Source organism: Onychomys torridus, chromosome X (genome assembly GCF_903995425.1).
Source record: "Onychomys torridus chromosome X, mOncTor1.1, whole genome shotgun sequence".
In the NCBI taxonomy this organism is placed as follows: Eukaryota; Metazoa; Chordata; class Mammalia; order Rodentia; family Cricetidae; genus Onychomys; species Onychomys torridus.
Window position 1 is genome coordinate 17,410,774 of NC_050466.1, and position 27,116 is coordinate 17,437,889.

Genomic DNA, 27,116 nt, shown 5'->3' on the forward strand with positions numbered 1-27,116 from the left:
TCAAACTCTAAGCCAAAATAAGCTCTTTCTCCTTTAGGTTGATCTTATGAGAGAATTTATTACAGCAATCAGAAAAGTAACTAAGATGCTGAGTTACACAGAGTTCTTTGCCTTAAGCCTGCAGCCAGAGAGGAAGGCTACTCTCCAGAGGACCCGGACACAGTCTAACTAGTGGTCTTGCCATCTTCTTGGTTGAAAGTACATCCATTCCCTCGGCTAAATTACCTGAATCTTCCCATTGAAATTATTTGACTGAAAATAATGGCAATCTTTTAGTTGTTGAAGCAAAATACGGTTGTTTTCTTTCTTCTAAGCCACAATGTTTTGCAATTCTATAGCATAACTTTTCTGGAGAACATGCTGGGTTTGGGGATATTGGTAGTGACTTACTGAGGGTTAGACATTAGTAGCATTTATTTCACTCAAATAATTAAAATGTTAATTTCTAATGTTATTTTTCTTAATTAAAACTAGCCCTAGTAAGAATTTATATGAAATTACCACAGCTACTGGCAATTATTACTGAAAATGCTGATGCTCTGTCCAGGAGCTATTTATTTCATGATCTCTGACATTTGGCTCCATGCTTGAGATTTCTTCTTGGCCATTGCAAACCACACAGGCTCATCAGGTGGTGAAAATTTGGGTGGCAGACTTGAAGAGCGTCTGGTTTCTCTTTCACTGATATATGGATGAGGCAAGTTCTGATCATCAAATGCAACTGGAATCACAGCAAACAACATACAGTCAGAAATCCCAGAGACACTGGAATATATTTAAAGATGAAATGAAATGGACCATCCTTGCATGTTTTCCATGATCACCCAGTTCTTAGTACTTTCCAACCATTGTTCTCTTACAAGTCAGACTTCCAAAAATCAGAGCTTGGGTGAATGGCACAGTAGGTATGTATGTCCAGGGGCAGCATCAATTTGGAAATGGCTATAGGATCATAGCCATGGCAAGGCACGTGAGGTGATTCTTGCAGTGTGACAGCAAATCTTTTGACATTTACTATTTGACTATCTTACACTTTTGAACTCACACCCAAAAGGAAACATACTATACGTACTCCTTTTTTAAAATTTCAGATCTCTTTTCACCAGTTACTAACATTGTGAAATTAAATAACTAATGGCTCAATAGATCTATCTAATAAAAGCCAGAGAAATAACACTCTGCCAACTACTGTGGCCAGACAGACCACTCTCTGTTTCCCAACTCCACTCCCTCCCTCATCCTGCCCTACAGCTTAAAAGCTTCAACTAAACAAGTGGTTCTCAATTCTAACTACATATTGGAGTCATCTAGGAATGTTTTTAAAATGCCAGTGTATCTGGGTGTGATGGTACAAACCTGTAATCCCAGCATTTGGAAGGCTGTGGCAGGAAGACTAGGAGTTTGATGCTCTAGCTTGGGCTACATCACTGAAATCAAGTGACAACTACAATAACAAAAACAAAAACAAAACAAAGAAAAACAAAAACATAAAAGAGAAACACAAAAACTGTCAGTGCCCATGCAATTTCTTGAACCAACTGAATCAAGAGGGAAGCAGTCAGGACTATCATTTAACAAGCTTCCTGGTGGATCTATTCTTCAGTGGAGCTGAGAACCACATTTCAGGAACAAACAGCTCATAAGACATGGATCAAGATGATGACTGCTATTTCCACAGCGAAATAATGGGTTCCTGAGTCAAATGTAAGTTCATCCTCCTCTCCAGTTTCAGTAAGAGTCCAGGGATGATGGTGTACCAGAGGCCAGAGGCCTTGAACCAGACCAAAGATGAATTGCAATGAACATTTGTGGATGAGGCTGATTGGACAAAAGGGTATATATACTGTGTGACACACTGCAGCTCTCAATGCTACTAAAACGAATGAAGAAGTGGTAGAGAGGCAGTAATGGCAGAGGAGTGAAGTAGGGTTTTTGTTTGTTTGTTTTGTTTTTAATTACATTTGGGGTGGAAGCTGCAGGGGAGAGGGGAGGATATGGAGGGACTTGGAGGTGAGTGGGATTGGGGTGCATGACGTGAAATTCCCAAAGAATCAATACATACATTATTTTAAAAATATCCATCCTCCTCTCCTTCAGCTCCTGCTGAGGAAATCCCTCTGGTACATAACTCTCACTGATGAGGTCGCAGTCTATCATTTCCTGTCACATTTATCTGCAGCATTCAACATACCCCTATGTCTCACACCCCTAGTCGGAATATAGAGCATGTGAAGTGGGCCTTTTCAATGAATCAATGCTACTGGGCCTTTACAGTGGATTATCAACAGTTTCATTGAGGTTAGAACAGGTGAAGAAACATTGCTTTGCTCCAGCTAGAAAACAACTTGGTACTTTCCTCTCCTACCTAGCCACGAGAACGTTTTGTGCCTTGCCTTGCCAGCTTCTTCAATGAGGTGAGAGACTGTAAAGAGCTATGGAGATTGTGCACTGGACTCAGATACAACAATTGGATTTTCTTAAAGTAAATCTGTTGCATTTCATGGAAGAGACAAGAAAGAATCATGAAGCTGATTTGATTAATATGAGAAATACATTGAGTGAACTTGAAATTGCAAAACATTTCATCACATTCCTCCATGGCTAGTTTTGACAGATCAGAATGTGTGCTTTCACCTGTTTTTGTAGACTTATACAGCTTTGACATCACCTGTCTGGGAACAGTGGAAGAAAAAGTCATTCTTGACGGGGTATCAGCTATGGGTTCATGTTCCTGTAATACCAAAATGAAAACAAAACCTTTGTAAGTCTTGACAACAACGACAGCAAACTACTCAGAGGATCATATGGTGTAAGTGTTAGGATCCTGCCCTCACTCCTGTACATGTGCAGCTCAGGGTCTTGCATCTTACATCATCAGGGGGCACTGGCGACTACGTATGGCACAGCATGGTCACACAATCTGTGCCTTAAAAGCCTGATGCAGACCACACCCTCTTTCTCTGCTCTCTGTTCTGCTTTGGTCCCTCCTCTCCTCCCACCGTCTTTCTCTCTCTCCAGGCCTGGTTCCCTTCTACCCTCTTAATAAAGCTCTGAAAACTAACACTGGGTTCTGTTGTGACTGTGACCTTTCCATGTGGTAACCAGCGCCACACGCCTCAACCAGTGCTGCCACCAGCACCGATTATCATCCTTTCAGTAAGCCCTGTCCTGGGGACTATAAGTTCAACAATAATCAGAAAAAAGGAGATAGAGAATAGAGCTATTGATTTGGAAGTATACATCTAGATAGAAATATATAACTATAGAAACTGATTATATACATTAATAACAAAAGATAGCACAAAGCTCCTTGGGCTTAGAATATATACATACATAGATATTTAATGACTTATTTGGAATATGAATTACTTAATGATGTATTTGTTTTTATTTTGTGTGTTCAAGTATTCTGCTGCATATATGTGTGTACACCGCAGGCACTGCCCCTGAGGCCAGAAGAGAGTATTGCATCCCTGGAACTGGAGGTATGGATGGTCACGAGCCGCTATGAGGGTGCTGGGAACTGAACCCATGTCCTCTGCAAGAGCACTAAATCCTCATAACCACTGAGTAATCTCTCCAGTGCCAGAACTTAAATTATTAACAAATACCCAAGCTGACTCAAGTTTGCCACCTTTCAGATCAGGAAGAAAAGCTATCTAGTCACATACATAGTGTGAACAGACTGATAGGAGAGAATACCTTCTCCCTTGTCTATGGTCATACCACCCTAACTGTGCCCAATCTCCAATGCTCTCAGAAGCTAAGTAGTGCAAGACCTGGTTATTACTTGGATGGAAGAACAACCTTCTCTATAGCATGTACCACCACTTAGCTGTGAGCTAACAGAATGTGATGGTTACAAACTAATCTGATCAGTTGGTTTCAGTGAGCACTATACATTTTTCTACCTTTCCAAACTTGTTGGTATATGACTAGAAGTGCTTTTTCCACTAGGAAATGGTGTAACTGTATTGTTTAAAGTTGATCTCTACACAACTGTTCTTAATCAACATGTTTACACATGCTAGGATATTTTCTCCTGACAAAAGAGGTAACGGAGTAGGCTTTACCCTTTTATGATCCACTTTCCATTTAAATACCAATGACGAAAAAGGGAAAGATATTTAGAGCAAAGCAATGAGCATGATTCCCTCAATAAATTTAGCAAGCACTTAAAAGTATCTCAGATACAGCTTTTAATATGTAAATGTAATATGCTTTCCTGAGGTTCATTTTCTGCAGCTTTTCTAAGAAAAAAGCAAGGCATCATTCTATCATCCCTGATCCTCATGTCTAGTCCATCCTGTAATATTTTAAAATCTACAGGTAGGTTTGAAACCCAGCCGAATCAGTATGTATAAATGTAAACATCAACACATACATATTTAGGAACTGATATGTAAAGGAGTACATAATGAAACATTAGATGAAAAAGAGCTACGCTTTTCCTAAGGTTTTACTTCCCAGATTTAATTACACATGATCAATCACAGTCCAAAAATATTCAGTGACGTTTTTCATAAACAAACAGTTGATAAATTTTACACTGAGTGCCATTTCTAGCAGCACAGAATCTTCATCCCTTCCCATCCTCACCTGGCTTCGAATCTTCCCTTAGTCCAGCATCCCACACTGTATGCTCATGTTTCCTGCCTTTTACTCAGCTGTCTTACATGAGTGATGTCCTGGGATGGTATCATCATAGTGCCTGTATTCAGGTAACCCGTATTTAACATAGCAATAGCCCCAAAGTGCAAGGGTAATGATGCTGGCCATCCAGATACAAGACAGAGACGCTATAAAGTGCCTCCGTTACATGAATAAGCAAAAATCCTGGACTTACTAAGCAAATTTAGAAACATCATAAGCAGAGGTTGCTAAATTTATGGTAAAAACAGATCTGATTTTGAAATTGGGAGGAATGCTAGCTTTGAGCTCAAAATTTTAAAGTTAATAGTCACAATGTGTAAGTAATGAGTTAAAATGAAAAGAGCATTCACTTATAGGGCTCTTCACTATGTGCAGCTCCAGACATCCACAGAGACTCTTGGAATGTAATCTCTGTGGGGAAATGGGCCTACTGTGTTTATAGTTTGATTCTCATTTATGAAAATCATATACATGAACTTAAAGGTGTAATATATAGTTGCTCAGTTTTTACCCTATTGGTTATCTGTTTTATTGTTGTTGGTTGTAGTAATAGGGCTGTTGTTGTTTTATCTACTTTTTATGCAACCAATTTCATGGAATCCTGCTTTAGAATATTTAGGGCAAGGCTTGATTTATAGACTCTCTTCATATCCATTACTTTTCATAAATGCTTCAAGAGCACCAAGGCTGTCACATTTGTGTGAATACAAATAAAGACCCTTAATGAAGAATTGTCCTTGATTAATGCTCCCAATAAGAGATGGTCACTACATGTCTGACATAATTCCCAGTGCAAGCTTAGTCAGTGGCTCCACTAACCTTTACTGGAATTTCCAAGTCTGGCTCATAATTTGACTCATATCTTGGTTCCTTGGTCTCAGCCCTAGCTTCAGCTCTGGTCTTTGTTTTTTTGAGAAAGTGCGATACAAAGCCCTTTTGCCTCTGTTTTGCCACGTTGATCCAAGCTGGTTCTGTACTATAATCTGCCTTCCAATTAGAGGTCTTTCCTGAAAAAGAAATGAAAAGAATTAGAACGGAACTAGGCAGAGGGTCATCAGTCTGGGTGAGGTTGCCCACAATAGTGTTCCAAGTGGGATCCTTTCTGGTTGCCAAACAAAAAAAGATAGCATTTAGAGAAGGGCCATTCTCTTTTCTACCCTTCCTACAAACTGGGAAGGCAAGATTAAATAGTTAAATAGTTGTGGATTAAAGTGGGCATACTGTCCTTTACTGAACCCTTTCTTTCCTTTAGCTATCCCTCTTTGCATTCCCAAATCAGGGCAAGACAATGGTTGACAGGTAGGCTGAGAAAATTCTCAAGATGCCAGAGACTCAGACCATTGATATAATCCCTCCAACTCTAAAGACAGGTCCGGGTCCCACAGCCTGGGTGTCTCCCAAACAGTTCAAGCTATTCAGTTGTCTCACTTATCTAGAGGGCCTGATCCAGCTGGGGGCTCCACAGCCTTTGGTTCATAATTCATGTGCTTTTATTCGATTGGCTATTTGTCCCTATGCTCTTCGAATCTTGGTCTCAACAATTTACACTCTTACAGTCCCTCCTCTTTCTCGACAATTGGACTCCTGGAGCTCCACCTGGGGCCTGGCTGAGGATCTCTGCATCCACTTTCATCACTTATTGGATGAAAGTTCCAGCACGACCGTTAGGGTATTTAGCCATCTGATCACCAGCCCAGGTCAGATCAGGCTTTCTCTCAACTATTGCCAGCAGTCTACAGAGGATGTATCATTGTGAATTTCTGGGGACCTCTCCAGCACTCTGCCTATTCCTGTTCTCATGTGGTCATCATTTATCATGGTCTGTTATTCCTTGTTCTCCTTTTCTGTTCTTGATCCAGCTGGGATCTCCTGCTCCCCCAAGCTTTCTTTCCCTCGAACCTTGCCCTTCATTACTCCCACTGTTGTCCAGCTTGTTCATGTAAGATCTCATCCTTAGTGCATGAGCTGGCTGTTTGGAACCTTGGGCTTACACAGGGACTCTTTGCTCAGCCTGGAAGGAGGGAACTGGACCTGCCTGTACTGAATCCACCAGGTTTAAATGAACCCCCAGGGGAGTCTTGGCCCAGGAGGAGATGGGAATGGAGGGGAGGGGCTTGGGGGAAGGTGGGTGTGGGGGCGGGAGGGGGGAGGACAGGGGAACTCATGGCTGATGTGTAAAAAAACACAAATATAATAAATAAAAAAGGGGAAAAATAATCCCTCCAACTCTAAGAAAAATCTTACAGTCTGTTACTTCTTTGTCCCTTGTGCAAGTGAGTTGAAATGGCTGTGATCAGAGACAGGACTAGGCATGGATGATACCAAGGGCACAACGTTTTTTGGAAAAAAGTGGTACTCAGCAGGTGACCTTGATCTGGATTAAATTAAGATGATTTCAGGGTAAGAGCGTAAACGTATTGCTCTTAATGAACTGAGTTTTGGAGATCTGTTTGGCAGACTAAAGTGACATGGTGTATTCAAGTTATTATTAGTATTATTTTAGAAACTCATAGAATTCTGCCCAAAGACTACTATACATGAGTTAGATGGAGAAGGAAGAGGAGGTGGTTATGAGTCTATTAATGAAATGTGCATGGATGTCGGAACCACTGCATTCTTGGAAAAAGGAAGACTACAAAGAAGTTCCTTCTGAATCTATTCATCCAGGACGGGGCACTGCCCCACCTCTAAACCCACAACTAGTCCTGTCTAGGAAGCCTAGAGGCTAGAGAGTTCACCGTCCATCCATCCAAGGCTTTGCCTTGCAGGTCTTTCCTCTACCCCGAGAGACAAAACTCTCACCTGGAGGCCTGTAAACTGCTGGCTTCTTGAAAGGGCCTTCATATCTGGGCCTGCTCCCTTTCTTTTCTGCAAAGCTAAGTGTTTGGCTGAAATTCCTTAGGCCTCCACTGAAGCCCTGGGGAGCTCCTTTGTCCATCCATTCTTTGCTTGCTGGGACAACTGGCATGCAAGGATCTAGATTCTCAGTCCCACTCTTCTGTGAAATTCTTCGAAGTCGCACTCCAAAAACATTTTCGACATCAGCCTTGCTGGTGGATATGATCAAAGGGCTCTCATTTCCATCATGACCCTGAGGAACGTCCTCCTTGGAGTAAGTGCCTGTGGAAATGAATGCTTTCTGGGCAGAACCAGTAGTGAGCTTTCCAGGTTTGCTAACAGAAGTTGGGGTGCTTTGAATGAGGTCCCCATAGCCTTGTGTGTATTTTGTGGTTTTCTTTGGAGAATCTGGGCAAGACCGGCTGCCAGTATTTTGAGAAATGGTCCCTTCGGCAGCAGCATTAGCAGAGCTTAAATAAACTTGTTGCTGATAGTCAGTGATCAAGAAAGCCTGAGTAGGCTGACCAGGAGCCCAGTGCCCCTCGGGATAGCTCCAGTCTACAGGAACATTTGCAGAGCCTGTTGATAAAATCGGTGGCTGCAGCCCAGCTACATTGAAGGCCTGAGAAGGCTGTGTGGAAGGCAGCTGTTCTTCAGCCCTCACCCACTCTTTGGGAAAACTGACAGAAACTGAGACTTTCTGGCCATAGTCAAGCTTTCCAAGGGGCTGAGAGACATCCACTGCAGAACTGCTCCACTTTGCAGGGGCACCCTCAGAATGTGACAGAATTTCCTGTGGCTCTTCGGGCCTTCTGAGTGACTGTGAAGGCTGCTTCACGGACAGAGCCTTCAAAGTGGCATCTTCCTTGGGTTCCTCATCCCAGTTATATAAGAAAGTTTGCTCCTCGAGTTTAGGCTTCAACAAGGATCTGGAAGGACGGCTTCGGCTCTGAAGCATAGGCTTGGTATAAATGTCCGGCTCACTAGCAGTGCTCCCTGAAAAGATTTGCTCTGCCATAAACTTCACAAATGACTGGGAAGAAGAGCTGCTATCCTGTGGTTTCTTAGAGCTGTCTTGAGTAGTAACATTCTCTAGGCTGGAGGATATTTCCTGAATTTTAGGTCTCATTAAGAACGAGGTACTCTCAAAACTTGAGGGTGTTTTCTGGACTTGATGTTTGATAATGATTTGGGAAGGATTTCTGGAAAGCCATGCCTCCTTAGAAACATCCCCCTCTTTGGCAAAACCTTCTAGATTTGAGGTTTGTTGCTCAAATGCAGGGCCCAGCCATGGCTGAGTAGCAAATTTGGAAAGCATTGGCTTGATAGGAATGCCCCATTCTCCAGAAGTTCTCACTGAGTCTGGGGAAATTTCTTCCTTGAATCCTGGGCTTATTGGAGGCTGAGAATGACGTCTTCTAGGCCTCATCATTACAGAAATTCCCTCCTCTGCTGTATAACTCTCTGAATCTACTCTTGGCTGGAAAGGGAATCTAGAAGGAATTAGCTCCACAGAGCTGCTCTGTGGTGCAGAAATACTCACTAACTCAGTGGAGACTGGTTGTTTGATTACTGACCCCATCAAGGGCTGAGAAAGCATTGTGGGAGCTGGTGGATCAACAGGAATGCCCCATGCTGCCGCCGCAGCACTGTCTGAGGGCACAGTGACTTGTTCAAATGGAGAAGTTGGCCATGGCTGCAAAGGGTGTCTAGAAGACATTGGCTCTACAGTGATGATCTGTTGTACAGATGTGTTCATGGATCCTGAGGAAACTGGTTGTTGGGCTACTGATCCCATCAAGGGCTGAGAAGGCATTCTGGGAGTTGTTGGATAACTATGAATGGACCATGCAGAAGGAACATTGCCAGGGGGGACAGATATTTGCTCAAAGGTAGGAGTCAACCATGACTGGGAAGGGCATCTGGGGGAACCTGGCTGCATAGAGATGCTCCCTTGGGCTTCGGGGCTATCTAGACCTGTAGGCACTTGCTTAAATTTAGGGCTAGCCTGTGTTTGGAAAATACGTTGAACAGATACTGGCTCCATAGGGCTGCCCCATTGAGTGGAAGAGCTCACTGGATCTCGGGTCATCTGTGGCTGAAATTTGGGCTTTACTGAAGGCTGAGGAGGCAGTAGCTCCACCAAAGTGGCACCTTCTACAGAGGTACTTTCTGAGGCTGGATGACTTTGAGGATTTGGTAAAGACTGAGCAGAATATTTGGTGTGCAGTGGGCCCATTGAAATTATCTTTGCAGCAATAGCTTCAGATTCTAAAGGCACATTTTGATAAGGCTTCTGCATAGGCTGGGAAAGGATAGGACGCACATGCTCTGTAGAAGGGTTCCCTTCCAAAGCTGTGCTCTCTGGAGTTGACAATGATCGCTTCCCTTGAGACTTTGTCCATGGCTGGAAAGGGTGTGCCCGAAGCCTTAGATCCATAGAAACACCTCTTTCAAAAGCAGAAGCCTGGCGCTGGATGAAGGGTTTCAACAGGGGCTGAGAATGATGCTGAGGAGGCACGGGCTTCATAAAACGGCTTCCCTCAAATGCAGTACTTTCTGCACCCAGTGATATGTCCTTCTTGATGTTTGATCTCACCAAGGGCTGGGGAGGGTATCTGGGAGGCTGTGAAGCAATACAATCTTTAAAAACAGCAAGCTCTGTGCCTGTAGAAACATCTTTCTCAAGTTCTGGTCTGATTGGGGGCTGAGAATGGTGTCTGAGAACCAGGGCCTCCACAGAAGCCACCTCTCCCATGGTTGAAATGTCTGTACTTAAGGGTACAGTTTGCTCAACATTGTACCCCATTGGGTGCATCAAAGCCTTTCTAGGGGATGGTGACTGCATATACTTGTCCCAGCCAGCAGCAATGCCCTCTGGATCTGCAAACATTTGATGCTCAGACTGAGGGCTCACCCATGACTTGACAGTGTGGCTGAGAGGCAGCGGTGCCACAGATCTGTTCTGTCCTACAGAAATGTTCATTGAAATGGGGGTTTGCTGCTGAATAATAGGGCTCACAATGGGTAGAGATGTGTGCATGGGGCGCAGTGGCTTGGCAGAAACACTCAACTCTTTTGGAGCACTCTTTGAAACTGGGGGCACTTCTTGCTGGTCTCTGAACTGACCCCGGGTCTGTTTGGAACATTCAGGAGGCTCCTCTTCCTCTGTGCTGCTAAGATCCTCAGAACTGTGGTACTTCTCAACGTAACTACTTGACTCTGTGGAGACTTCCTTTTCTTCAGACCCCTGCAAGGCCTGGGAATGCCTCCTGGGAGCCAACTTCTCTTGAGAGATGGAATCTATGATAAAACTTTTTGATTCTGAGCATTCTTCAAAATCCCCCAAGGACTGCGAAGAGTGGGCAGATGTCATCTCCTCACAGCTTCTCTGATCTTCTGAACTTTCTAGGTCTAAGGAGACTTCTCTACCTTTGGGTTTTCCAAATGATTGGGAGCAATAACCGAGAGGGGGCTGCCGCTCCACCTTGCTCAGTTCTGCACCTACATTTTCTGATTTGAGGAAGACATCATCATCATCTTGAGGGTTCCATGCAAGCTGAAAAGAATGTGTGGGACATGGTTGCACTTCAGAACTACTCTCATATTCTGAAGAACTCTTTGAATCAGAGGAGATTTCTCCTTCAGTTGGCCACCTTCTGAAAGGAAGAGGCAACCTCTTCATAGAAACATTATCTTCTGTGTTAGCGCTTGAAACACTTGCTGAAAAAGCCTGAAGAGAACCTCTGGCATGCCTCTCTCTGTGGTAAGCTGTGCTCTCCATTTTGGGTTGAAACTTTTGCAAACCAAGGCTGGATGCTTCTTCCTTTTCTCCACAGGCTTGAGAATGATGTACACATGCCTGGACCTCTATTGTCCTCGAGACAGTGGCCTCTTCTTGGCTTGTAGAAGATTTGTTTAGCCGTAACAACAACGCAGCTCTATCCCTTTTCTTCTTGTCTTCAGAAGACCCTTCTTCATGGCTGGTTGGTGGACCATCAACCGTGGACTCTGCCACATTTGTAGGTGTAGGTTGTGATGCTGCTGTTCTTTGGACTTCAACATTTATGGCAGCCATTTCCCCTTTCACATTCCTTTTATCTGCAGACATCTCCTGAGGAGTAGTAACTTGCACTTCTGCAGTTGTGGTATGCTCTTTGCCATGCTGCTCCAGGAAGAGCTTCAAGAAAGAGAGGTCCCTGCTGACCAACTCTTCATTAGGTGAGGAATCACTTTTACTGTCCTGATCATACTCTTGAGTGCATTGTACAAGGCTTCTTTCAATGATCCCCCACTCACTTTTGGCCCTTCTTCTACGTCTTCTTGGTTGGGATCCTGAAGTCGAGTGTCCTGTGCTTGAGGCACCATCGGTACTTAGAGTCTGCTCTCTTGTGTTCTTATCCTGAGTTTCAGTTTTGTAGCTCTGCTCCTGGCTTGAGGGCCCTGTACCAAATGTAAAAAAAAAGGAGAGATGTGTGTGCTTTCAACTTCCTAAAAGAGTACTTACTACTCCTCCCTGGCTATGTTTACTACTAAATTCCCTGATATGAAGATGTAACTATGCAGAAGACATTCCCCTCTTCACTATTAGCTTTAAATTGTGAGAAATGTTTATATCAAAGGGAAATTTTAATCCTATGAGCAGATAGCACTTCATCAAAGTGGTCTGATTGGCCATTAGGTGTGAAATTCAAAAAGAGGCAAATTGTAATTTTGTAACAATGATTACATTTGAGAAATCTGACTGGAGCAGGAGCAAGGAGAATTCTTTTAAAATGACTTACATATTATTATTTTATGTATGTGGATGTTTTGCCTGCATTTATGTCTATGCACCACATATGTGCCTGGTGTCTGGAGAAGCCAAAAGAGGGCCTCAGATCCTCTGGAACTAGAGTTACAGATGTTGGTGAAATCAACCTGGGTCCTCTGGAAGGTCAGCAATTGCTCTTAACATCTGATCTGTCTCTCCAGCCCAGCAAGGGAAAATTTTTACTTTCTGATTAACATTTTTATTTTCTATATAGTACTTATCCAAACTTCTTAAAATTCTGGATTATATGAATTTATGGATTTTTTCAGAAAAATGTCAAAGGAATTATTTGAGAGGTTAAGATGATGGCCCCCATTTCTTCTGTTTTCTACCTCCTTGCCTTAAGACAATCCTGTGTAACACACCTGTAAAGCAGTTCTTTGAATACCCTCAAAGCCATACTCCCAACACCTCAGCAATTGCATCTGTGTAAGTGCTCTGACATAGATATGATAAGATGAAAGGGTAGATTATCGAATCTACTTTTAAAGAGCAACAACTTGTTTTAAATGTTTTACATTGCTATGGATTTTAGTTTTTTGATACAAATTTAAAGTTAATTTTGTTATACTCTCTCTCTCTCTCTCTCTCTCTCTCTCTCTCTATATATATATATATATATATATATATATATATATATATATACTCTTGTTTAAGGTATTATGTTCATGAAACTCATTTAATATTGTAATGTATAATTAAGAAATACCGATTAATAACTAGTCAGCTGTGACAATCAAACTTATAGTCATGTTAGTTAAGTTTTTTAGGTATATAAAGATATATTTCAATTAGGTAGGTAATCTTCAAACACTTCAAACACTTACAGAATATGGCATTTAAAATGTTTTAAAAAGTTAGACTTTTCTGAACAATGAGACATGTATGCTCCTAGCAGCATCAATTACTTCAAGGAAGATGATTGGCATCAAAGACACTCCATATGGAGTTTATCTTCTTCTTGGCAAAAATAGCCATTTGGGCAAGAGACTGCTCTTGCCTGGACTGTTGATAATATATTGTATAAACTGAACATACAGGACCCATAGGAAAATGACCACTGAATTTGCCAAAACAAGGCAAAATGGTTCTTCAGATTCCTGCTTTGCAGAGAAGACTGCCAGACATTCTACAGGACACAGGAAAAATGACTGAGATACTCTAGGCCTATAGGCTGAAGATGGATGCCCCAACATTGCAGAGGAACTTTGAGAGACTGTCCAGGTAGCCAGCTGTCTCTGTCATTCTAGACTTTTGGAAGTTGCTTACAGTGTTCTTCCTTTCACTTAGGTAATATTATCTCCTTCTAGGGTCTTTGATGTAGTTGAAGATGAGACAGTTATAATTTTTCCTTGGTTATGATAAAAGATAAATTAGATATAAAAGTTTAGACTCACAAAATAGGATAGATGGCAGAACATTTTCTTTAAATTTGCCAAATACCAATTACTAGACTAGATATTGTAACTGTAATTCTTGCTTGATAACTGTTTTGTTGTATGTAATTATACTATGATAAAGTTAAACCCTTCTTTTTTGATTAGAGAGAAAGGGGGAAATGCTGTAAGATAATGCTCTTGTACACTGGTTTAATAAAACGCTGATTGGCCAGTATCCAAGCAGAAAGTACAGGCAGGGCAAGCAGAGTAGGAGAGTGCTGGGAAGAGGAAGGGCAGAGGAGGAGTCACCAGCCAGACACAGAAGAAGCAAGATGACAAAGCAGAATTGAGAAAAGGTACCAAGCCATGTGGCTAAATATAGATAAGAATTATGGGTTAGTTTAAGTGTGAGAGCTAGTCAGTAATAAGCTTGAGCTAATGGCCTCTGAGTGATTATTTTATAAGCAGCTGTAGGTCCAAGGGGGCCAGGTGGGACCTGAGAAACCTTCCAAATACAAGTGCTTTTTTCAGGACAATTTCCTGTGCAGTTTGATCTAGGTGGTAAAGCCCCAGTTGTGGTTCCTTCTTCACAGACATTGAGTCTGTTGAGCCACTTAGTGGTTGCATATGCAGCATACAGCACAGAGAAGAGCTCCTCTGCTCTTTCTAGATCAGGCCTTTCCTGTGCAACAGCAACCAAGGTAGACCAGGGATACTGACTCAGATCTATCTCCATGGGTGAAAAATGAGATTACACTCTTAATCCATGTCTCTTTCTTCCTCCCTCTTGTCCTTCTTTGAAAGACTTTTTTAGTGTTTTGTTTGTCTGGGACATTGTTAAAAAGCCCTATCTTTGAAACCACATGTGAAATCATTTATAGAAAACCCTGACAACCATTCAATTTAAGTGATGAAACTGAAATTTAATTTTGTCAAACACTGCACGAAATTAGCTTGTCATCTAGCTAAAGCTAAAATCCATCTGTGCACACACGCAAACACACATACACAGAGTTTTCACTCTGGTGGTTTTCATTTGGAAATTGGTTAGGTGATGGCTGCCAAGGATATCTGGCTGCAACTGCAGATGAGCTCCAGTAGCCATGGTTATGTGAAGTCATTGTGAACAGCAAACCTTCTCCTCTATACTGGAAGAGAAAGGTGATTCCTATGAGAATGATTTGGGAGAGACAGTTCAGTTGTTATTATCTTCTTATGTTGTTGGGGAAGAATACTGAAGAGGCCATCAAGAGCTGTACTCTGCATCACTCAGCAAGCATATTCACTTGAAAGAATTGAACACATCTACAAAGAATGCACCTCTCTAGTTGGAAATTCATTTAGATAGGATAGAAAACCATGTGCAATCCTTTACACAAAGCCTGTACATTGTTTTTGCCAGTTTAGCTGGAGAATCTTGGACTGTACTTGCATGAACCTCTTTTTTAATTAAAATTTTTGTTTTTGTGATTTTTAAAAATTATGTGTATGGGTATATACCTCAGGAAAAGTCCTCAGCCTTTTCTAAGCTAGGCAGAAAGCAGAAGGACAGAGAACCACACAAAGTCTCTCACAGTGGAGAACCTGCTTCCCTCGTTGTGGTGAGGTGTCTTGGGGCCTAATGCATGCATAAGCTTTCATTATTTTTTAATTATGTCTATGGGTATGTGCAGGTAGGTGCCTACAGAAGTCACATTGTCAGAGTCACCTGGGGCTGGAGTCACACACAGTTGTGAACTGCCTTATTTGAATGCTGAGAACCAAACTGAGGTCCCCTCTCCAGGCCTTGTATATATATATATACATAGGACATTGAAAATCCCAAAAGGACCCAGGGTAGCAGCCCTGGGGGTATTTTTGTTTATAGCTCCCCCCACACTGTACTGTGCATCAAAGCCAGAGATCCACGGGCTGGCAGTGAAGGTATGCTAACCTGTGCTGTCCTTCTTCTGCTCCTTTTGGTCTGCTTGTTTCAGCTTGGTTATAGCCTTTTCTTTAGTCCCCAGCAAAGGATACTGCTCTTCCTGCTTTTCTTTGGCCTGAAACAAAGTTTAAAAAAAAAAAAACAAAGAAGTTCATTCTACTGGCATGCTCCTCAGACTTCTATACCAGTGAGCTAGGCAGAATGTAGAATGTCAAAAGGGTCGCAGGTTATCTCCCATAATGGAGAGCCTGCCTCCCTGGGTTGTAGTGAGGTGTCCAGGGACCCAATACCTGTATAGGCCTTGGCCCCTTCTTTCTCCTCCCTCCAAATACATCCACATATTCCTTCTTATTCTCTTTCAAATTCATGGCCTATTTTATATTATTATTATTGTGTGCATATATGTACATATATACATATATATTCCTGACTATTACCTGTTCGATCTATATAATGTTACTTATATGTATGTTTTCAGGGCTGATCATTTGGTATTGATAAATCAATTGTTATGCTTTTCCCTGAGGAAGACTATTTCTCCTTATCTTGGTATTCCTTAGTTGTCTGTAGTTCTTTGTGTAGGGCTGGGCCCTCACAGGTTTTTCTCTCAGTCCACTTTGGCATGTCTATGGATGTGTCATTGTTCAGCCCATGTTTAGGCTGTCATGTTAGTGAGACTTCATGGGTATAGCTTCTGAAAGATAGAGGCAACTTTGGATGAGTACCTGCATTATTTGTACTTTCATGATCTCCCTATAAAATATTTGTGTTAGCCAATCTTTGGGTCTCTTCCATCTATTTTAGTCCAGAATACCCAAAGAATTAATTGGGTAATTGAATGGCTAAATTGTTTTGGGTGACACATCCTTTTAAACACCAGTGTCTTTGATTTCTTAACTTTAATTGAAAACCTCTTACAAAAGCATTAGTTCTTTGTTTTCTTTTTAAAAGGTTTTTATTACATTCATTTATTTATGTGTGTTTTATGTGAGCACACTCATGTACAAATGTATGTGTATGTGCCACAGAGAGTGTGTGGAGACCACAGGACAACTTACTAGTGGTTAATCTTTCCTTGTACCCATATTTTTATATGGATATTAGGGATCAAACTCAGGTCCTCATGCATGTGATTCAATTTATTTGTTTGTTTGTTTGTTTATTGATTCATTCATTCTAACCCCAACCACAGTTTCCCCTCCTTCCTCTCTTCCCAGTCCCTACAACCCTGACTCCCCTATTCCACCTCTAACCCCCAGCATCCACTCCTCCTCCATTTCTATTCAGAAACGTGCAGGCCTCCCATAGATATCAACAAAACATGGTATATCAAGTTTCAGTAAGACTAAGCACCTCTCCCATGTATTAAGGCTGGACAAGCCAACCTAGTATAAGGAGTAGGATCCCAAGAATGAGCCAAAGCATTAGGGACAGCCCCCGCTCACACAGTTAGGAGTCCCACAAGAACACCAAGTTACACAACCATGACATATATGCAGAGAGCTTAGGTCAATCCCATGCAGACTCCCTGGTTGTCAGTTTAGTCTCTGTAAGTCCCGATGCAAAAATACTCAACAAAATACTCACAGACCAAACCCAAGAACACATCAAAAAATTCAACCACCATAATCAAGTGGCCTTCATCCCAGAGATGCAGGGATGGTTCAGCATATGAAAATCTGTCATGTGATCCACCATATAAACAAACTAAAAGAAAAACCACATGATAATCTTGCTAGATGCTGAAAAAGCCTTTGACAAAATCCAACACCCCTCATGATAAAAGTTTTGGAGATACAAAGGACATACCTAAACATAATAAAAGCAATATACAGCAAGCTGACAGCCAACATCAAATCAAATGAAGAGAAACTCAAAGCAATTCCACAAAAATCAGGAGCAAGTCAAGGCAGTCCATTCTCTCTATATTTATTCAATATAGTACTTGAAGTTTTAGTTAAAGCAATAAGGAGATCAAAGAGTTATAAACTGGGAAAAAAACAAGTTAAAGTATCTCTATTTGCAGAAGATATAATAGTATACATAAGAGACCCCAAAAATTCTACCAGGGAACTCCTACAGCTGATAAATATCTTTGGCAAAATGGATGGTTATAAAATTATACAAATGATAAATGGGCTGAGAAACAAATCAGGGAAACAACACCCTTCATAATAGCCATGAATAATATAAAATATCTTGGGGAAACTCTAGCCAAGGAAATGAATGACCTGTATGATGAGAATTTCAAGTCTCTGAAGAAAGAAATTGGAGAAGATATCAGAAGATGGAAACATTCTGATGGATAGGTAGGATTAACATAGTAAAAATGGCAATCTCACCAAAAGCAATCTACAGATTCAATGCAATCCCCATTAAAATCCCAACACAATTTGTTGTGCAATATTATTTTAAGATATATTACTTTTTATGCTGTGGGATCATTTGTTTAATTATGCAAAGATGTGCAGCATTATTTTATCTTGCATTTGTTTAATTCTGTGAAGCTGTGATTCTTTGCCTGTCTAAAACACCTGATGATCTAATAAAGAGCTGAACCAATAGTGAGGCAAGAGAAAGGATAGGTGGGGCTGGCAGGCAGAGAGAATAAATAGAAGGAGAAATCTAGGAGGAAAAGAAATGGCTAGAGAAGAAGGAGGATGCAAGGGTCCAGCCACCCAGCTACACAGCCAGCCATGGAGTAAGAGTGAAAGTAATAATTACAGAAGTAAGAAAAAGGTAAAAGCCCAGAGGCAAAAAGTAGATGGAATAATTTACACTTAAGAGAAGTTGGCAAGAAACAAGCCAAGCTAAGGCCAGGCATTTATAAGTAATAATATGCCTCCGTGTACAATTTGTTTGGGAGCTGAGTGGCAGCCCCCCAAAAAAAGCAAAAGCAAACAACAACAACAATTCTTTTCAGACCTTGAAAGAATAATACTCAACTTCATATGAAAAACAAAAAACCAGAGATAGTTAAAATAATCCTAAACAATAAAAGAACTTCTGAAGAATCACCATCTCTGATTTTGAGCTGTACTACAGAGCAATAATAATAATAAACCTCATGGTATTGGCTTTAAAACAGGTTAATCAATGGAATCAAATCAAAGACCTAGAAGTAAATCCACACACCTATGAACACATGATTTTCAACAAAGAAGCAAAATTATACAATGGAAAAAAGAAAGCTGGTCAAACTGGATGTCAGCTTGTAAAGGAATGGAAATAGATCCATATTTATCACCCTGAACAGAACTCAAGTCCACGTGGATCAAAGACCTCAATATAAAACCAGATACACTGAACCTGATAGATAAGAAAGTGAGGAATAGCCTTGAACACATGTGATATTTAAGAAAATATTTTAAAAATATGTTTTTATTTTAATTATGTGTCTTTGTATGGGTCTGTGCGTATGTAGCTGCAGGTACCTAAAGAGTCCAGAAGAAGACATTGGATTACTGAAGCTGGAGTTACAGGTAATTGTAAGCCACCTGACATGGGTACTGAAAAACACACCTCGGTGCTCGGTGAGAACATATGAGGTATCAAACATGGAGCCATCTCTTCAGACCCCACTGCCATGATTCTAACTTACTAGCTTTGCCTAAATATAGCTCTGCTTGCTAGTACCTCATACAGAACTCTGTGGCAACGTGTGGAGGTCTTTGGAATAGTTATCACCTGAATTCTGAATGATTGGAGTTGCTGAAAGCCTGGTCTCAAAATGAGTGGAGCAACACAGCAGTTTATAACTCATGGGTCTCATATGATCAATAAATAAATAAGTAAATGAGTCTTCATCCAGAGTAGGCTTGAATACTCTCTGCAGAGAGGACTGAGAGGATTTCCAGGCACTAAACCAATAAGTAGGTTGCACAGGGTTAACTCTGTTTCTGCTTTCCCTTTTATAGAAGTGTCAAATAGACAGGACATTTCATGCAACCAGCACAGTCTTTCTCACCCACTACATGCATCAAGGTCAAGAAAGTATGGTATATACATTAATATTCCTACTGGATCATCATCAATTGTGTCCAACCTGTAGTCCTCAGGCAGCACATGGCCACATTTGCCCAGGGATATCTTTGAATGTAGCCCAACACAAAACCACAAACTTAAAGCATGATGGGATATTTTGGGCATCTTTTTAAAAAAAATTCAGTTGCATGGTTCTGAAGCATAAACTTTGTAGATAACAATGCCATGGCCCAGTGTCTGAAGGTCAGACACATCTATACACATACAGTTTCCTAACAGCAGTGGGCACAGGCCAGAATTCATCTTTTCTCACAGTTTGATGCAAGATCTCTTGAGAGACTTACAGACAAGGAAATTGTCTTCTTCCTCTTCAGTTTCCGGGGGCTTAAAGCTATCTTGTATTTAGCAGCTGAAGAATCCAAGCAGCCTTGTGAAGTGGCTGGGGTACTGAACCCCGAGGGCTGCTGAGTGCTGCTTTGAGAGGATTGTGATAGATCTGAGGACAGCTCCGAGATGCTCTGTAGTGTGGAAAAAATACATGAATCAATCCATGTAGATGCCACTGCCCTTGAAGCCAGAAATGCTTCTTCCTTGCTAAGGAATGCCTAAGAAAACCTTTCGTGGATGACTGCTCTCTTTCTGTCCCCTTTCTGTATGAATGCCACACTTTGGTTCCTTTGTATAGGAAATCAAAAATATGAAGAAATTGGGAGTGCTCCCTCACTCAGGAAGCAACCAGGGGCGTCCTGGTTGCCCTCACAATTAGAACACAAGCACATAGTGTAGTTTACAAGGTGCAATGTTTGTATGTTCTTGTGTCCCATCTTTCCTTATTAGTGACAGGAAGACATCTAGCTAGGGAGTGAGGTGCATCCTTGTATGAATGAAAAACTCTATGGGCATTGGAGCTGATGTATTGAAGATTTAGGTGCAGAGAGAAAATCCAGTTGAAAGAAGGCCTATTTGCAAGCTAGAGAGCCCACTAACTTTATATTTACTGTTCATGGGTCCAAACCTGATAAGAAGACTCTGGGAACTGACTTTTTCTACCTCAAATGAAGCATAGACAGATACTGTAACCTAGTCCTCACTGTGGTTGGCTCCATCTCCCCAAACTACTTGGTTCTGGGATACCTGGTTCCATTCCTTGGTAGGAGCTTTGAAATAGTCCCCTGGGGGATTATTGGCACAGTATTTTTTCCACTCTCAAGAGACATACCAGTGCTCACCTACTCCTAAGTACCTGCAAAGAAGTCACATTGAATAGCAGGTGATGTGTCATCTCACTCCTGGACACATGATGCCACTGAGTCCTTTTCAAAGTAGTGTTGCATGGTGTCAGAGACCCCTTGACAAGAGGCAGAGTTCACATGCCCCCATATTACCTATGAACACTGCTTATCATGACTCTAAATATGATCCTTTTATGGTCTGTGATTTCAGTGTAGGGAACTAAGCAGTGCTAATGGGTTGGGGTACTGATTAACAGAGATCACCTTTCTGGTTTCACCTCTGATCTAAAGGAATACTGCAGCTGTTTTGTAGGGGTTGACCACACAGCACTAACCAGAGGCCCCAAGCTTTTCTTAACTTTTTGTTGTTTGTTTTTTGACACATGGATTTTTGTATAGCCCTGGCTGTCCTGGAACTCACTCTGTAGACCAGGCTGGCCTCAAATTCTGAGATCTGCCTGCCTCTGCCTCCCAAGTGCTGGGATTAAAGGTGTGCACCACCACTTCCAGGCTTTTCTTAACTTCTTTATGCAACTGCCATCCATTAATTTATAAACACCTCTTCCCAGTATAATTTATTTGGTTTGTGTCATTACTTACAATTACTAATTGACTGCTCAGCACATGGAATGACATCCCTTGTTTTATTGTTCTGAACTTCATAAAGATCATCTTAGGTTTCTGGCCTCTTAGGAGTGTATGGTAAGATCTATGCCCCAGTTAAACTCACATGACTGTGTTTCTTTCTTGTTTCTCTGTCTTAAGCTTTCTACCATTTACTGATCCAGAAACACTGTTGATTTGCTACATGCTCTCCAGAGGCTTTTGTACTGATAAGCATGTTATCCACCATGTCTATGTATGTAAGCTCCCTCACTTATGGATGGTCTCTGCTCAGAATCTGTCTTCTTATGGAAGCCTTCCAAAGCCAACCTACTTAAACATCACTGTGTGTGTGTGTGTGTGTGTGTGTGTGTGTGTGTGTGTGTGTGTGTGTATACCATGTGCTGTGCATGTGTATGCAGGTGGCCTTGCCCATATGTGCACCCATGAAGGCCAGAGGTCAACACATCAGATGTCTTCCTCTTATCACTCTCCACTATTATGGAATATTAGTTTAAGGTGTGTTACATTTGTTTATGTTGTGGAACATTGTTTAATTATGCAAAGATGTGTGGCATTATTTTATCTTGCATTTGTTTAACTCTGTGAAGCTGTGATTCTTTGCCTGTCTAAAACACCTGATGGTCTAATAAAGAGCTGAACTAATAGTGAGGCAAGAGAAAGAATAAGTGGGGCTGGCAGGCAGACAGAATAAATAGAAGGAGAAATCTAGGAGGAAAAGAAGTAGCTAGAGAAGGAAGAGGACATAAGGGTCCAGCCACCCAGCTACACAGCCAGTCATGGAGTAAGAGTGAAAGTAAGAAATACAGAACTAAGAAAAAGGTAAAAGCCCAGAGGCAAAAGGTAGATGGGGATAATTTAAAGTTAAGAAAAGTTGGCAAGAAACAAGCCAAGCTAAGGCCAGGTATTCATAAGTAAGAATAAGTCTCCATGTGTTTATTTGAGAGCTGGGTGGCAGGCCCCCAATGAGAAAAAAAAAAAAAAACTACACACCATCTTATTTCTTGAGACAAGGTCTCTCAATGAACTTAGAACTTGCCATTTTGGCTAGATTAGCTGATGAGCCCCCAGGATCCATCTGTCTTTGCCCCCTCCCCCTGGCACTAAGGTTACAGATATATGTGCTGCCATAGCTGGTTTTTCCTTAGACTGAGTTCAGGTTCTCATGCTTGTACAGCAAGCACTTTACCCACTGAACCATCTCCACAGCTCCACCTCTTTTTTGCATCGTTTTCCCCTAACACTTTCATCACTGTCTTATGTATGTTTTCTTTCATAATCTCTTTCATTGGCCGTATTCCTCATTACAGTTTGAGCTCCATAAAGAATAAATTTCATGTTTTCAGTCTGTCTGTTTGTTCTGTGAGTTTGTGTGCACAAGCATGCACACAGAAGCCGGAGGAAAAGTTCAGATGTTGCTATTTGGATGCTAGCTGCCTTTTCCCTTTGAGAAAGGGTCTCTCATTGGCCTAGAACTCACGAAGTAGGCTAGTATGGGTAGCTGGCAAGCTTCAGGGATTCACCTGTCTACACCTCTTCAGTGATAAGATTATAAGTAAATGCCTCCATACCTGGCTTTTTCTTTTGTCTTTTTAAAAGTGAATTCTGAGGGTCAAACTCAAGTCTTTGTGATTACAAGACCAGAAATGTGCCAACTGAAACACCTGCCTACCATTTCCTTGCTTTGCCTCTTTAGACTGAGTATACTCTTTATACTCACTTTATATGTGTTTGTGAGTGCCTAGTTGTTTTTAAGCAATGATTTTAACTGGTGAATTTTAATTGTGTTAAAAGCTTCCACCAGATTTGCTGGTCTAAATGTTGGCTAAGAAAGCTACTGTGTTTACTGTGTCATTTTAGTCATTCTATCTAAGACCTCACTATTTCCAGTTAATTGAAAGAGATCTAGATGTGGAAACCCTAAAAGGATACCATGCAACTTGCTTTGTATAAAAGCCAATGTAGGCTGCCAAAATGGCAAACAATACAGAGCAATTTTAATTTGATTGACCTCCCAAACCTTGCAGTATGAACACTACATAATAGCATTTTTTTTTTTGCTCCAGTGACACTTATTCTATAGTATCACAGAAAGATCAGGTGAACAAGAACCTGTTAATTTCCAGATTTGGTGTGTAGAAGAGGGAGTTAATTCATTCCCAGTCACAATCACAGCCGAGAAGCTATCAAACTTAACCTCAACTACTAATCTTCTTGAACTAGTTCAACTCATTGATCTAAGCACTGACCTACATCTATCCTCCAACCTGAACTAAAAACTACACAGAAAAATCACCTGACTATGGGGCCTTGCACTCAGACATGTGGTTCAAACTACCCGCCAGAGGATCTTTTGTAGGCTCACAGTAAGTTGTGTGGAAATGGAGTATCTTTGGATTTACGTATTTCCTATAACCCACTAGGGGATTAAACAAACTGTACATAATCTAGACCTCCGGGCAGTATTTCTTAACATAAGATTCAGTTACCTCCATATTAAAATCATCTAGAAGTGAGACCTGACAGTAACTGGGGGTGTGGCTCAGTGGTAGAGCATGTGTTCAGCATGTGAAAGGCCCTGAATTCAATCCCTAAGCAAAATAAAACAGAGCTGGAGCATAAGAATATCAGGAGAAGAGCCTTGTAATGGCTTGACTGACTTTCAGATTGTTATTTTAGGTATTTTAGGGCCAGAGTAGAGAATAAGAACCGATGACTTATCTAGCACATTTTCAAATGAAAGCACATAGAGTTCATAAATAATCCCATTAATTGTGTTAGAGGAATCTATTTCTTCTGGTTCTTTCTTATGCCTCATCTCTTCCCTCAGCCATATTATTTAGTATCTCCATAGAACAGTTACCAAGGGAGTCGATCATATGATAGTATGAGTTAGCTAGGAAGACCAAATCAAATCCCCTTCTGGCAGGACTCTGAAAGGAAAAGTGAGTAAAGGAATAGTTCTCTTTTCCCAGCTCCTCTATCCAAACCCAGAGGTTGTTTCCCCTCTTCCATGTGTAAGTAAGAGAGGATTCAATATATAGACATCCTTCCTGGAAAAGAAAGCTGATTAGAGATTTGGGAAAAGCAAAGGGATCTCTCAGTACTTGTTGATAGGGATTGGACTAGACACTCTTGCTTTTAGCTAGGTTAGTGGAGGTGCTTTGAAAAAATAAAACACATTTCAGTTCCATTTTTCCTCCTATCAAGTATTTAGACCCAGCAGGAAGCAGTTCAGTCAATAATGCACCGTTAGGTCATCCTCTTTTTTTTTTTTTTTTTTTAAATGATTTATCATGTATACAGCATGTATAACTGCAGGCCAGAAGAGGGTGCCAGATCTCATTACAGATGGTTGTGAGCCACCATGTGGTTGCTGGGAATTGAACTCAGAATTTCTGGAAGAGCAGTCAGTGTTCTTAACCACTAAGTCATCTCTCCAGACCAGGTCATCCTTTTAATGATTACATCTTTTTCTCTCTGTGTTAGGCTTCACTTTCTTTCTTTGTAGTTGATAAGATACTGGTGAAAAGATGTGAAGAACCAGCCTGCCTCTATAGTAGGCTTAAAAGCCATTTTATAGTAATGACACACTGGGTTCATTCCTGTTTATAATTAAACCTCTGTTTCTCAAAAGTTGGATTATGCCATGCCCATAACCTTAACTACAACTGGTTCTGTACTGTCTGTTCCAGGAATGGTAATTATGTCTTTGTTTCAAAAAATTGTTTATGACCATCTTGCGACCCTGCCTTTGTTTCAAAAAGGTTATATGACCACCTAAGACTACCTGTTGTTATGATTACCTTGTTATGCCCACCTTGCAATCATGCTTTATTTCAGGTGGTTGTTAGGACTAACTGTTATGCTTATATTCTGCTCCTGCAACCCTTACCCCTGAGCTATTAAAAAAAAAAGCCTTGTCTTCCTCATGTTCAATGCTGACCTCTTGCACCTTGCCTTATGGGAAGGTAGCCCATGTACATGAAAACAAAAACTCGCTTTAACTAATTTGGCCATGGTGATTTGAGTTGATGGTCTTTCTCTTCCCATCTTTGGGATTAACAGATAGAGAACAGTATGGGTTGGCTTCTCAGGATAGAGAAAAGTCCTGTTTTGTGTTAAGTAAGAATAGTAGTCATGTGCTGTGGTACAGTCTGTAAGCCTAGCAATTGAGAGGCTGCAGCAGGTTTGGGAGTGCATGGCCTGCCTAGGCTATTTTTATTTTTATTTTGGTTTTTCGAGACAGGGTTTCCCTGTGTAGCTTTGTGCCTTTCCTGGAACTCACTTGGTAGCCCAGGCTGTCCTTGAACTCACAGAGATCTGCCTGGTTCTGCCTCCCCAGTGCTGGGATTAAAGGTGTGCGCCACCACCACCCGGCGAGAGCCAACCTTTTGGGGAAGGTTGGCACTTTGTGTCAAATATATTCTGTAGCTGTCCAGGAGGGTCTGACACTGAGATGCTGTGGAGCCTGGGTCTGTGTGAGCCAAGGCTGTAAAGTCCACTGCCTTAGTAATGTCTCCAGAGGAAGCACAGATCTTGGTGGGAAAACTGTTCTCAGTAAAAGGTGTTTGTGCTAAGAGATGCTGGCACAGGATGTAAGACTTGTTATTACTGGTAGCTTTTTGTTGTTGCTGTTGTTGTTTATTCTCTGGCTGTGCTAAAGAAGTGTATGCCCCCATTCCTGATTGTACCCACTCAGCTACTGATTCGCTCAAATCCTTGGTACATAAAAACTGCTGAGGTCAACACTTTCCAACTTCAACATTCTAGGAGGAAGTGCAGATGTATCCTTCATCCTCCCTCTTAACACAATCACTTCAATTTCTCTTTAATTTAATCACTTAAAAATAAGAACATGCAGCATGGAGGCTGAGTGCACCCGTGGTAAAGCATGTGCTCTGTAAACATGTGGCCCTGGGTTTCCTCCTGTGTGAAATTAAATAGCACTTAATTTGAGGTTCTGGCCATATCATTTCCTGACTCAAGTTTCTTAACCTCTTTAAGTCTCAATCAACAATAGAGACATTGCTGTGTTGTTGCAAAGATCAACTAAGATGACACATGAGAAGTGTTTAGCACAATGCCTTTCCCACAGCAAACACCTCTTATAGGATAGCCCACATTTAACATGGTGGGGGTAAGGGAGGTGTCAGCTTCCCCATTGTCTTAGCTAATAAACGATGTCACGCGTTGCAACTGTCACACATTGATCATTCAAATTCATAGGACTGCTAGAAGTCACATGGCTCAGTGAAAAGTGCTATGAACCACGGGTAGGGATCCCAGGTTCAAGTTCCAGCTTTATCTCTGGTCAGCTCTATGGCCTTGTCCAAATCCTTTCACCTCTCTGAGTCTCACTTGTTTCACCTAAAATGGGCAGCTAGTATCTTTCCTTTTCTCTCTTAAAATCTTAGAGAGAAAAGCAAGTGCTCTGTAAACCGCCAATTTCCATGTGAAAACTGGAAGGTGTTATCCACTCCCCTTTGATTTATCACATGAATTTAACAAAGAATGCTCTGAGTTTCAGAGACTTACTTACAAACAGTAAGAGTGAATTCATTATTAAGAAAGCCACCAAAACTAACACAAGAATCGTGATCAAAAGAAGCAGCTGTGTGGTGCTCTAAATGAACTCCATTAGCCGACATAATGGAAGAACTATAAAG

At 41.4% G+C, this 27,116-nt stretch overlaps 1 protein-coding gene across 1 annotated transcript in view; it reads right to left on the bottom strand.

Moving 5' to 3' along the window:
• Positions 1 to 554: 554 nt before the first annotated feature.
• Kiaa1210 (KIAA1210 ortholog) overlaps positions 555 to 27,116 on the bottom strand; it is a 52,206-nt gene continuing 25,644 nt past the window's right edge. Inside the window, exons 6-14 of the mRNA XM_036174610.1 lie at positions 19,936 to 20,109; positions 19,628 to 19,696; positions 15,617 to 15,722; positions 10,335 to 11,934; positions 9,281 to 10,211; positions 7,456 to 9,229; positions 5,473 to 5,660; positions 2,635 to 2,731; positions 555 to 721 (exon numbers count right to left, since the gene is read on the bottom strand). Coding sequence (XP_036030503.1) covers positions 555 to 721; positions 2,635 to 2,731; positions 5,473 to 5,660; positions 7,456 to 9,229; positions 9,281 to 10,211; positions 10,335 to 11,934; positions 15,617 to 15,722; positions 19,628 to 19,696; positions 19,936 to 20,109 — 5,106 coding nt within the window. The remainder of the gene's footprint in view (positions 722 to 2,634; positions 2,732 to 5,472; positions 5,661 to 7,455; positions 9,230 to 9,280; positions 10,212 to 10,334; positions 11,935 to 15,616; positions 15,723 to 19,627; positions 19,697 to 19,935; positions 20,110 to 27,116) is intronic.